The 11,518-nt window shown below is 44.5% G+C and overlaps 1 protein-coding gene across 1 annotated transcript; it reads right to left on the bottom strand.

The window, feature by feature from the left end:
• Positions 1–102: 102 nt before the first annotated feature.
• Positions 103–5,872, bottom strand: LOC140256035 (ovocalyxin-32-like). Its single transcript, XM_072344224.1, has 6 exons — positions 5,584–5,872; positions 2,720–2,782; positions 1,927–2,098; positions 1,097–1,233; positions 360–419; positions 103–267 (listed from the first exon to the last, which is right to left on the bottom strand). The coding sequence occupies exons 1-6, from the start codon at positions 5,815–5,817 to the stop codon at positions 103–105; spliced, it is 831 nt and encodes a 276-aa protein (XP_072200325.1). The 5' UTR covers positions 5,818–5,872.
• Between the last annotated feature and the right edge of the window lie 5,646 nt (positions 5,873–11,518).

The raw sequence follows: 11,518 nt of genomic DNA, 5'->3' as shown, positions 1-11,518 counted from the left end.
GGCTAGTAAAACATTCCCATGTACTGTAATGAGACTTGGATAGAAAAATGATCTCAACTTCAGGCCCGTCACACAAAGGCTTGCCATTTAATGTGTGCACAATCACTCCTGAGAATGCCTTGCCTTTTCATGAGACATTCCAGCAGCTGATTTGGAGTCCTGCCCTGATCCATCTTCGAGCCAATGGTAATATGGAGTGCAGCTGTACTTCGGTGTCAGAGTGTCACCAAGTTTCCAAATGAACTGCATGTGACATTTCACTATATTCTAAAAAACAGATATGCAATAATTGTCATTTATGATCTTTATACCGTTTCTCTATTGATGAAGGTAGGCACTGCATGAATTTGCTTTCTTACCTCTGTTGGAATTTCGTGGAACAAGATGACGAGTTCAACATGAACACCGTCCTTCGTTTTCTGGTCATGCATGAAAGGAAGACAAATAAGAACACAAGTTACACTGCTGAAGTTTAAAATCTACCCTGATTTACTTTGACTGCATTTAGCTTGCATAGAAAGTGAGGTAAATAGAGCTTAAGATGGTTGTGATACCTGGCTGGAGTAAAGACAGGTAAAGGGGGTGTAGGAGCACTTACTGCATAAAACTTCAAAGATGGTAACTACAGGGTGTGTCTGTAGCCTGGCATGAAACCAGGCTTACATAGATAGTAATTCATTTGGTTAACCCCCAAATAAATGTGGTAATCTTGTCTTATTAAACTCTCCTTCAGAGAAATGTTATTCTATGTAACTTGGGAGTGAAAAATGAATGCGCAGATGAGTAAGAGAAAGGTTGGGAACTCCTATTCTGTAGGCTGTAAGTGTAAGGTACGTTCACCAGAATGCACATTGGACTGATGCTAACCTGAAGTTTGGCTATGGGGAGAAAGAGCACAAAAAGTGACATGGTATGGGGCTTATGAACTGCAGGGTCATATGTTCAAATCTTCTGATTAAAGCAGCAGAAGCCAACAGGTCCACTTCTGGAAGAACCACCGTCACTACAGAGAGTACGAGATGTCAGCGGCTGCTTTATTCTTTGCCACTCTATAGGCTGTCACCTCCTGTAAGGCAGTAATTTCTGCTTTGCTTACCCATTGCTTCAAAAGCTTGATTTGTACCATGTTGTAAGCCAAGTCCTCTCTTGAATTCTTCCACATGACGTAACCAGAGGCAGCGACACTCAAGCCCCAGAATTTATGAACGTCAGGGTCAATATGTCCAGTCTCGTCTGAAAGAAAGTCATATAAAAATGATGAATGCTGGCTGTTCATCAGAAATATGATAAAGCACAGAGCATTTCTGCCTGGCATAGCACTGTGCCTGGGAGCTGTCTCTTTCCTCAGACACACTGCAGTCATGAACAGGGAGAAGAATGAACTGATGCTAAATTTACTGTGACCACAGAGGTACGTGAGCATGACAGAAGTGAAATTACCAAGAGATCTTACTCACAGGTTCCCCTCAGTGAGGTAAGAAACCCAGTGTCTACTGTAGTGGAGGTCACTACTTAACCAGGAGAAAAAGAGGTACCTGGGTGCTCCATTTCCAGGATGGAAAAATCCTATTACTCCCATCCCCTGTGAATTCCCATCCACAGCTGTGGAAGGTTTGTGGCTTCAGGCAATTGGTATTAATTCAGCCTATTTTGCATTTACTTGAATGTAAAACTGCATAGTCTTGTTTTTAAATCCAGAGTGTGTTCACAGTGTTGTTGGCTACCATTGTGCAGCTGAACATGTTGGTTGTTTTTGTCTCCCCAGGATTTCAGGTGAGGTGAGTTGTTCTACTAGTTAGCCCTGTAGTTTTAGGGTGCTACTTCACCTTTATGCTTTTTGAATTGCATGTTCATTTGCTTGTGTTCTTAAGCGTGCAAACTCTTTGATATTAAACGAAGTGCAGTTGATTACTTGGAGGAGCATACCTGGAATATTGTGTACAATTGTTGGGGTTTTTTTATGCTGAAGATAGTGGTAAAACATTCTGTCCTCTTCTTGGTATTTTTTCTTATCTGGAATGTCCACACACTTGATAGAGATTTGAGGTGAAGAATTCTTTTGGTACAAGACGGTTGCAAGGCAGATCCCAGCATTTTTCTGTGAAGGTAGAATTACAGACTGTTACCTTTAATCAACACTTTATTTACCAGCAACCCACTCTAAAAAGCTCCTTGTGGTGATAAGTGAAGCATACGTTTGGGGAAAGTACTTGAGATGCTTGGTATGAAGCTGTACAAAGATCAGAGAAAACCTTTAAAGGATGTACATAATATTGTTTATTTCTCCAGAAAGTTAAAGAGGTTTAAACCACGAGATGAAAGTGATTTCACAAAACTGTTAAATCAAGATGTAACAGAAAGGTACTGAGTCATCTTAGAAATGCATCTGGAAGTTCTCAAGAAATAATATTGATAATGGGACTTTCATTGTATGATATTTCTGCCTTGAAAGAAAAATAATGTTTTATATTATGTATTGAAAGACTGCAAGCAAAGCAGGAAACTGCAGCTGGACCCCTGCAGGGGAAAAGAGCTGATAGATGAGATATTCAGGTGTTACTAAGAGCAAACTGTGCCCCTGTGCTGGACAGGTAAAAGCATGAAAGTGAGTCCTTACGTTGTGAAAGGCCCATTTGCAAAAGCATGTAAATATATACTGTTTTGAAGATGCTGGAGTTTATTTCACACTCTAAGAAGACGTGTTGGATGGTAAACTTACCCCAGTTAGGTAGAATAGAGTCGAAAACACCAGGTAAAACTTCGTAGTATATTCTGAAATCACCTGAAAGAGAGGAGGATTCGCAGTGAAGCCTTACGGCTGGCTGGGCAGTGCCACTAGCACCGTGGAGGGAAGGTGAGGCTGCCTTTATACCAAATAATCTTTACTTCATTATTCTACCGGATATTTTCTGACCAGTGGGCAGTCTGAGTGGCAAACAGTGAGGAAAACTTTGTTCAACTACTTGCTCGTGAAATGCCGTTTTGTGTTGTTCAGCTGATTGGTGTATTCTTAAGCCTTTCTTTGATGATATTGGTCAACAGCAAAGAAAGGGTGTGTTTTTGTGTCCTGCACTGTGATTTACTAGATAAGCTTTCCAATACATAAGCTGCGTTATTTCTGTATCTGAAAGCTGGCTTGTTTTGCACAGATTGTCTTGGTAAGAGGCATTCTCCCTCCTCGAAAACCTCCAGCTTTTATTCACTGTAGGACAGTGTTGTTAATGTGGTTCTCCTCTGTGAGGTGTGTGATGCAGTGTGTAGAAAATGCATTTTACTGGAGAACACAAGCTGTGAAGCATACACTGAAGTCAAATCACTGTAGTTCAGTAGCAGCACTGTGTGGTAATCTTATTTGTAAACAGGAGGGGCATTCTGGATGTTTGCACGGTGTTGAAGGTCAGAATCCAGAGCACACGTGTGTGTATCTTTACCTAAATGTGCTCTTCTGTGTTCCTACCATGTCTTCATAAAGCCATCAACAGCACCGTGTTAGTAAAGTTTCATTGGCAGGGCAAGCCATGAGCCCAGCCTCCTGCCTGTGGTACGTATGATGCAGTTGGGCACTGCTGATGACAGATTGCTTTACTCACTGTTTTTTTTTACCTTCGTGAAGTCTTTTAAAAAGAGCCAAGTCTGAAGTTGGGCCCACGTCACACCAAGAAGGGAATGTGGGAAGAGAGGATGAGTTCAGTCTTTTAGAATCTTCTCGACCATTCTCTCCTGCCCCTATTTTACGCAGTAGCCAAAATGTTGTCCTTTTCTACTTAGTCTTAAGTCAAAATGACAGATTGTTACATGTTACTGCATTACGGTCTACTCTTACTGCAGCAAACTGGTAAAAAACAGCATCCAGTAAGAAAAGCAAATAAGCAATACATTTTTTTTTTTCCCCCTTAATATCTGGGTCGTAGGCTTGTTTTATTACCAGTTTAATGGCAAGTTTTTAGAGCTGTAAAGGCCAGAACAGCTATGTAAGAGCAGTTTCATTCCAGGTCCCAAAGGAGGTAGTTTCACAGCTTGCTGACGCTGCCCTAACGCTCTGCTGAAAGGGATGATCCCTCCTTCGCCCTCTGCTGCAAGTTCCCATCTCTTCTGTGCATTTCCCTGCCAGTTCTTCCCTCGGATTGTGTTCACTGGGGCAGAGGGACAACCGGATGGCTGCGGGAGAAGTGTGAGATGTGTCAGGAGGGCTTGCCTGGGGCTCCACACCTCTCAGCCTTGCCACCATCCCTGCCAGCCAGCTCAGGTGGCTTTACTCCTGCTGCTGGGTTGGGAGAAGCCAGCAAAGTTGGCGGCTTTCTGTGCCCTAGGTAATAAAGCTACCCTGCAACTGGTCTTACCTTCCCACTCCAACTTGGGTGCCTGACTGTTGGAAATTTGTTGGTAACTTTTAATTGACTGATTTTAATATCAGTACCACAGTCTTGACGTGACACTGTTCTGTGTCAAGGCTAAACTAAACTAAAATTGAAGAGAAAACAGAGTACTGCAGCCTGTGTTTGGTATGTGTCTACTGCTGGTTGCTGGAAGAAGGAGCCACTGAAGGCTCATTATACCTGAGCTTGAGAAATCCTCCTCATCTAACAGTTACTGTTCTGGAGACTTTTTCCAGTCCTGTTTCTAATTGGCACCATTTAAATGTTTAATGGGCTGATAATATCAGTTTTCAAATACAATGCTTGTGATTAAATTCCGTGATGAAGCTATTCTATTTTTACTCAATCCAATAATAGACTGATAAGTAGGAAAACAGCCTTTTATAAACCAAACACAAAACCCATAACTCTTATATTCACATTAGATAGTGCATTCTTTCCAGGAAATTCTTTTCATTTTTTACAGAGAAGGGCAGGAAAGGAGGAAGTGACCGTGTCTGCTGTGCTTCTCCTCTTGTTTTTACAGAGCATGCCAAGAAAAAGGGGAGGTAACCTGCAGAAAGTGGTTACAGAGTGCTGCACATCATCGAGTACCACGAGGAAATAAGGAGCCGTTTCATTTCTCCACGAGCCACTTTCTTCTTGCCTGTTTTAAAAGGCGAGCGGGTGACGCTGGGTGGAGAAAATCCCTTTTCCTCAATCCAGCTTGCAGATGTTTAGTTACACACAGGTTGGAATGATCTGCTCATCCACTCCCTGTAGCTGGTGGGTTACGATTGCACTGCTTCCATCACATGCTGCTGCTCCAGGGGCTGTGCCATAGCATCGTTAGGGCTGGAAAGGACCTAGAATCTGATCTCCCCGCCGTGCCCACTGACCACATCCCTCAATGCCACATCCTATGGATCTGAACACCTCCAGGGATGGTGACCCAGACCATGGCAGCGGTGCCATGTGTGTTCTTTGGGTGGATAGGGAGGGATGGATGATCCCCCATCAACACCTGCTGCCTGCACTACTGCCGATACAAGCCAGGGTGCCGCCACAATCTTCCATAGAGATCCCAGCCTGGAGCCGCTGGGATCGCCGTGGCAGAGCGAGGAGCGGCACGGGGCAGCCTCAGCTCCGGTGGGGAAGGCGGGAAGCGCCCCGCTCGGCGCCCCTCAGCCCCGAGGGCAGCCCCCCGCCCGCCCCTCGCCCCTCCTACCTTGACGATGGCCTTCTTTATTTCCCGCAACGCCAGCACCAAGCTGGGGGACCCCTCCAGGTGGTTGTGGTATTGTATCGCTACATTCGCCGCCCTGTTGCCACGGTAGTCGTGGGAGCTCAATTCGAACAGCTCGCCGGGAATGTTCATCCCCGGGTCCTTCCTTGCCGCGGCGGGCGGGAAGGAGCTGAGGAGGAGGAGGGCGGCGGGCAGCGCGGCGCGGAGCCCCGGCATGCTGCTGGCGGAGCGCTGTGAGGCGGGACCCGGGCGGGACGGTACTAATAGCGGGGGCACGGCCCGCCCCGCCCGGGAAGCGCTGAGGGGAACTCCTCGCTCGGGTCCTGCCCTCACCCCTCCCACCTGTCCTTGGGGGGCGGCCGGGGGGAAGGGAGGGCAGAGGGGATCGCGGACCAGAGATGTTGGCATTTAGGTTTGCCTTTGAGCGAAAGGTTCGATGCCTCACACAGCAAATGACTTTCCCTATACCGGGTGTAGGGGCAGAACTTCTCACCTGCCCCGGAGTTACGTTCCACGTGGGGAGGTTCGTGTTTCCTCGCCGGCTCTCCAGGTTTCTGCGTCCCTGCAGGCACACGGGAGCTTCTTGTGCCGGTGACTGAGGTTCTGTGCTAGGTCAGGGTCTTAAAGAAGAAGTGAGGGCTTAAAATACGTTTTACAGATTCTGGCTGTTAAGCTGGAGAAGCCTGCAAACCCCTGGTGTCTGAGTGCCCTGACCCTTTCCTTTGCTCTTCCTTTGCTCTTCCTTTGCTCTTCCTTTGCTCTTCCTTTGCTCTTCCTTTGCTCTTCCTTTGCTCTTCCTTTGCTCTTCCTTTGCTCTTCCTTTGCTCTTCCTTTGCTCTTCCTTTGCTCTTCCTTTGCTCTTCCTTTGCTCTTCCTTTGCTCTGCCTTTGCTCTGCCTTTGCTCTGCCTTTGCTCTTCCTTTGCTCTGCCTTTATCTTCCTTTGCTCTCAGACGTTCTCCTCCTTTCCCTGCCTTCTCTCAGTGTTGCTGCTGGTGATGCTGTTGTTTCCTTTCTCCAGAGCACAGCAAAGGCAATGTGAATAACGGGGACCTGAGGTTCAATATGGCGGGGACTGAAAGCCTATACCACAAAGTGGGGATGAAGGGCAGTTTCCATGGCAACTTCCTAAATTGCTGTAGAGGTTATATTACTATAACTTGCTGTTGATCTAACGTGGCTCCAATTTATAAACATTTCCCTTGGAAAAATAAAAGCTCCAGTGGCGGGTTGAGGACATGTTCTCAAACGTGCTTCTACAAAGTTTAGAAATAGTATTTACTTTAAGTCTTGGTCTTACAGGGCTCTTTAAGACTGTAGGAGCCAGGCCTCAAGCTCCACTCTGCCTTTTTTGTTTCAGACCTTTTGGTGAAGGTAAAAACGAAGCTCTGCAGCATGTAATACCTGAACAGACAGCACAGAAGAAAGCGGTCCAACTTGAAGTGATGTTTTCTAGTCATCTAGAAAGCGGTGCAGGCTGATTTTACTACCACCTTTATACCTCTCATCCCAGGTCACTTGGTTCAGATTAGAGACCATGATGGTGGGGTAAGTAACGTCTTAATAACCCCTCTCACTCTCCTTTAACAAACTGTGCATTATGGCGAGTTTCCCAGTGTTAAAATCATGCTGTGGTTTACATCACATTTATGCCACAGCTGATCTGGATCTTTTAGAGACTGAAGTGAGGGTTGTTTAGGGCAGCCGATCTAAAAAGCATTCTGAGGTTTTCATTTTCTTACCATCTTTTCTCATGCATCAGATGCTTAGAGGCCAGTTATTGCTAATTTGTTTCATATTTTAAGACTATTTCTATATCCTTTGTGAGCATTTTACAGCAGACCTCACTGGCTCCTAATCACTAACAGATGACTGTAATATAATACACAGAATTTGGACAAAATTCAGCGCATTTTGTTTTGCAACTTTTCCACTTCTAACTTCGGTGTCTGGGGTTAAAAACATGCTCTTTATTTTTTATGTAACTTGATTTTAAGTGAATTGGACGTACCATTTTCCTCCGTCAATATCTACAGCTTGAATTTTCTTCTCAGTAATTAATCACAAAGGCTTATTGTCTCTGTTGCCAATGGTTACGCTGAGACTTTGAAATATGGATGTCTTTTTTTTGGGGGGGGGGGAACTTTGGTTTTGAAGGCTTCTGAATGTGTTTAGTACTTTCTTGTTATGGATATCTTAAAGTTGAACATACATATTCAGTGTCACCAGCAATGGTTTCCATTCTTGCACGTCCAGCTAGTAGAGTTTTCCCAATGGATTTTGTGTCTGTGCCTCAGCTCAGGCTGTTCTCCTGCAGATGCTCAGAGTGTATGATAGGTGTGTTGCAGTTTTGCTGAAGGAGAGGCACTGTTAAAGCCAAAGCAATGTCTTCTATATTTTCATTGTGCATATAATAGAAAAGCTTTCTAAAAACCTGTGTTTCTTATGTGTTGGTTGGACTGTGGGGAGGATTGCTGTGTAATTGTAATAGTTCCATTGGGAACTAAAAGAAAAGCAAACTAGAAGAGAGAAAACAGTTGAAGGTAATTCATGTCCCAGTGAATATTCATTGCCTTTGAGGACTCAGAAGATGGTTTCCCAGTAGATTTATGGGATTGGTTTAGACCAGAACTGCTGAAGCCAGGAAATGACAAAAATGGGAAGAACTTGAAAGCTGTTTGTCACTTAAATACAAGTTGTTTGGGTCAGTACAGGGATAACATTGATGTGCAAGGGATTATGGTATCTGTGTCAGTAAAGAAGGACTCATAGTCCCTTTTTTTTCTGTAGTCCTGTTTGATGCCATCAAATATTTAAGTATAGGAACAAACTCTGTGAGCACGGTGAAGCAGAAGAACATGGAATTTCTCAGCTAGGACTGAGAAAAGAAACGAGCTAAAAGAGGATGGCTAAGCTTAAGTCATAAATAATGGAATTATTGCTAGAAAATGGGGATGAATATGAAATGACCTCAAACTAAGAAAAGTGAATGGCCATGTGTTACAACAAGGGAGTGTAAATCATTGCAGACTGTTAATTGGTATGGAACATTTTGTTTATCTATTCATGTTGTTTTCTTTTGATTATGGAGTGTGTGTGGTAGTAACAGGACAAGAAATAATGGCCTCAGGTTGTGCTGGGAGAGGTTCAGCTTGGGTATTAGGCAAAATTTCTTCTGTGAGAGGTCAGGCATTGGCACGGGCCGGTGTGGCACAGGGAGTGCTGGGGTCACCATCCCTGGATGTGCCGGCATGGAGATGTGGCACTGAGGGACGTGGCTCAGTGGGGATGGTGGGGGTGGGTCGGGGTTGGTGATCATAGAGCTCTTTTCCAACCTGATTCTGTGATTTCTATGATAACATCTCTCAGAGAAATCTCTGTTTGTTGATTGACCCCAGCAAACAAATCCCGTACATGCTCAGCAGGATAGTCACTACATGGTCAAGCACAAGCATGAACAATGAACTGTACTGCTTAATCACAATTCTGAAAACTAAATGGGTCTTGGGCACATGTTCAGGCCTGTTTAAAAATACATAGAATGCTATTTAAAGATTGAATAGAAACATAATTGGGTATTTAGTAGAACCAAAGGCCATGATGGAAAGAGCCTTGAATGGCTGGGCAGAGCTGGGGTATTTGGCTGGTGTCCCTTTCCTGTGTGCAGTCCTTACAGCCCTGCTGCCTCAGCAGTGATGTTCAGGCTGTGCTCACGATCTCTGAAAGGTGGGGTCTAAAATGAAGCCTTTGAGAGCACGGTTGAGGTGGAATTCCCCCCCTTCAGCTCTGGGTGGATGCTCAGCCTTGTTGCTACACCAACAAAGTATTTTATTTTGTTTGAGGTTAATGTTTGCTTCGTAGCAGTAAAAAATCACCTTGAAACACTGGGATTTCTAATGCTTTATTTTTAGAGATTCAGCTTATGTCACTGTTAAATAAGCATTGCAACAGAACAGTAATTTTTGAATTATTTGGTTGCACAATGTTTAACCAAGGCAGTAAATGTTTGCACAGAAAGGGAACTTCTGGGTGTTTTAAATAAGGTGGGGACAAATGGTTGAATTCTTACTCTGGATTCTGTAACACTGTATCTCAAACTGTCTTCATTGCAAGGTGACGTGTTTGAGAGATCTTACCAGGGGTAAGAACTGTGAGGAAGCACATTTTTCCTCTCTTGCTCACAGCATCCTCCCTTTCATGCTCACATTTGTGACTGCTGTTCTCTGGGCAGGGAGCTTTCCCAGGACTCCGCTCCCACAAGGTGCAGTGGGTGCTGAAGGTCCAACATCTGCACGATGGAAAGGCAAGCAGCACGCGGATAGATGCACAGCTGGGGACAGGGGACAGTCCAGGCCATCACAGGGGAAGTTTAGGTTGGATGTTAGGAGGCAGTTTTTCCCCCAGAGGGTGGTGACGCACTGGAACAGGCTGCCCAAGGAGGCTGTGGATGCCCCATCCCTGCAGGCATTCAAGGCCAGGCTGGATGTGGCTCTGGGCAGCCTGGGCTGCTGGTTGGTGACCCTGCACACACAGCAGGGGGTTGGAATGGATGAGCACTGTGGGCCTTTGCAACCCAGGCCATTCTATAGTGATCCAGAACAGACAGCTCTGGGCAGACAAAAAGAATATCTGATTTCTTTTTTTCTCTTTCCTAGGAGCTGTGATATCTCTCAGACCAAAGACAGAACACACAGATTAAGTATTCCTTAAGTTAAATATTCCATGCTCATTAGACTCAGATTTTCAGTTCTTGCCTACCAAGTGGTGTGGTGACACTGTACACTCTCCTGCTGTTACTCTTCCTGCTGCATTTCCTGTAAAACCAGGTGACTCTGTCCTGAGGAGAGTGACCACCTCAATGGCAGTAAAGGCAGATTGCTTGACAGCACTTCCTGAGGTCATCTCATAATGCTGTGCTGTTTTCCTGGGGAGGCACATACCTGGTTAGCACAGGCACTATTTATGCAACTTTAAAAATAAACTGTAATACATTTTTACTCCGAGCATTAGATAAGTTCGGAATAAAAACATTGGAGCACTTGTCTCTAGTTCTCTGAGTAACTCAGCTATGTTACCTCCTTGATGTATTATGTGGTTTATTCTTTCAGCACTTCTTTCACTGGTCCGTGATGGTTTTCTTGTCATTGCTTCATCAAATGATAATCTCATTTTCTTGGTCCTGATCAGGAATAATTCCTTCTTTGTTCTTTCCTGCATCACTGCATGTTCCCAGAACTTCTGAGAAAATGATCTTTTTTCTGGATTAGTCATTCTGTTTGGACAAACGTGTGTGTGTTTCCTTGTGTATACATGTAAGAACTGTTGTGTTTCATTCTGCACATTGCGCATTTGGGTTTAATCAGCAGCATGATGGTGGGTTTATGGACCTAATTGCTCTTAGGTTTCAGGATTAAAGAAAATACAGGGAAACAGCACTGCTTACAGAGGGCAGACTTGAGAGTGGTCAGTGTGATACTTCTCATGAGCTCTGCAGTCACTTAAACACTATTTATACTGAAACAAATCCAAGTCCCAATTGAAAGTTGTGATTTCAGCTGTGGCTTTGATCATAAGAAGACCAAATAAAAGGCTGTCAGCTGCTTCAGGATCAGTGAGAAAGCGGCGTGTGTGAGAACAGTAGAGGAGCACTATCCAGTAGTTTTCAGAGATGCACCTTCCAGTTGGAGAGGCTGCAAAGAGAATGTCTCCATCGCCATGGGTTATGTGCTGCCAACCTGCATCGCTGCCTCTCATGACATGCCATTGTAAAGATGTTCTTAGGCATTCCATCAAAAATGATGAAATGGGTGGTAATGTTTAGTATTTTTCCTTTATAGTAAGAAGTTGTATGAGAAATGGAATAAATTAAAGTGGGAAGTGTTTAAGGCTGCACATAGTCTTATAATCTCGTCTGGAAAA

This window comes from Excalfactoria chinensis, chromosome 9, assembly GCF_039878825.1.
Source record: "Excalfactoria chinensis isolate bCotChi1 chromosome 9, bCotChi1.hap2, whole genome shotgun sequence".
Taxonomy (NCBI): domain Eukaryota; kingdom Metazoa; phylum Chordata; class Aves; order Galliformes; family Phasianidae; genus Excalfactoria; species Excalfactoria chinensis.
The sequence above is the reverse complement of the archived record's forward strand: the minus strand, read 5'-3'. Positions and strand labels throughout refer to the sequence as shown.

Bases quoted from the DNA above. Each gene is read 5' to 3' on its own strand.
- LOC140256035 (XM_072344224.1), bottom strand. From the start codon at position 5,817: ATGCCGGGGCTCCGCGCCGCGCTGCCCGCCGCCCTCCTCCTCCTCAGC. The intron at 1,234-1,926 runs GTATGCTCCTCC...ACTTTCTTTCAG, and splicing joins AATTGTACACAATATTCCAG to ACGAGACTGGACATATTGAC. The intron at 420-1,096 runs GTAAGCAAAGCA...ATGCATGACCAG, and splicing joins TCAAGCTTTTGAAGCAATGG to AAAACGAAGGACGGTGTTCA.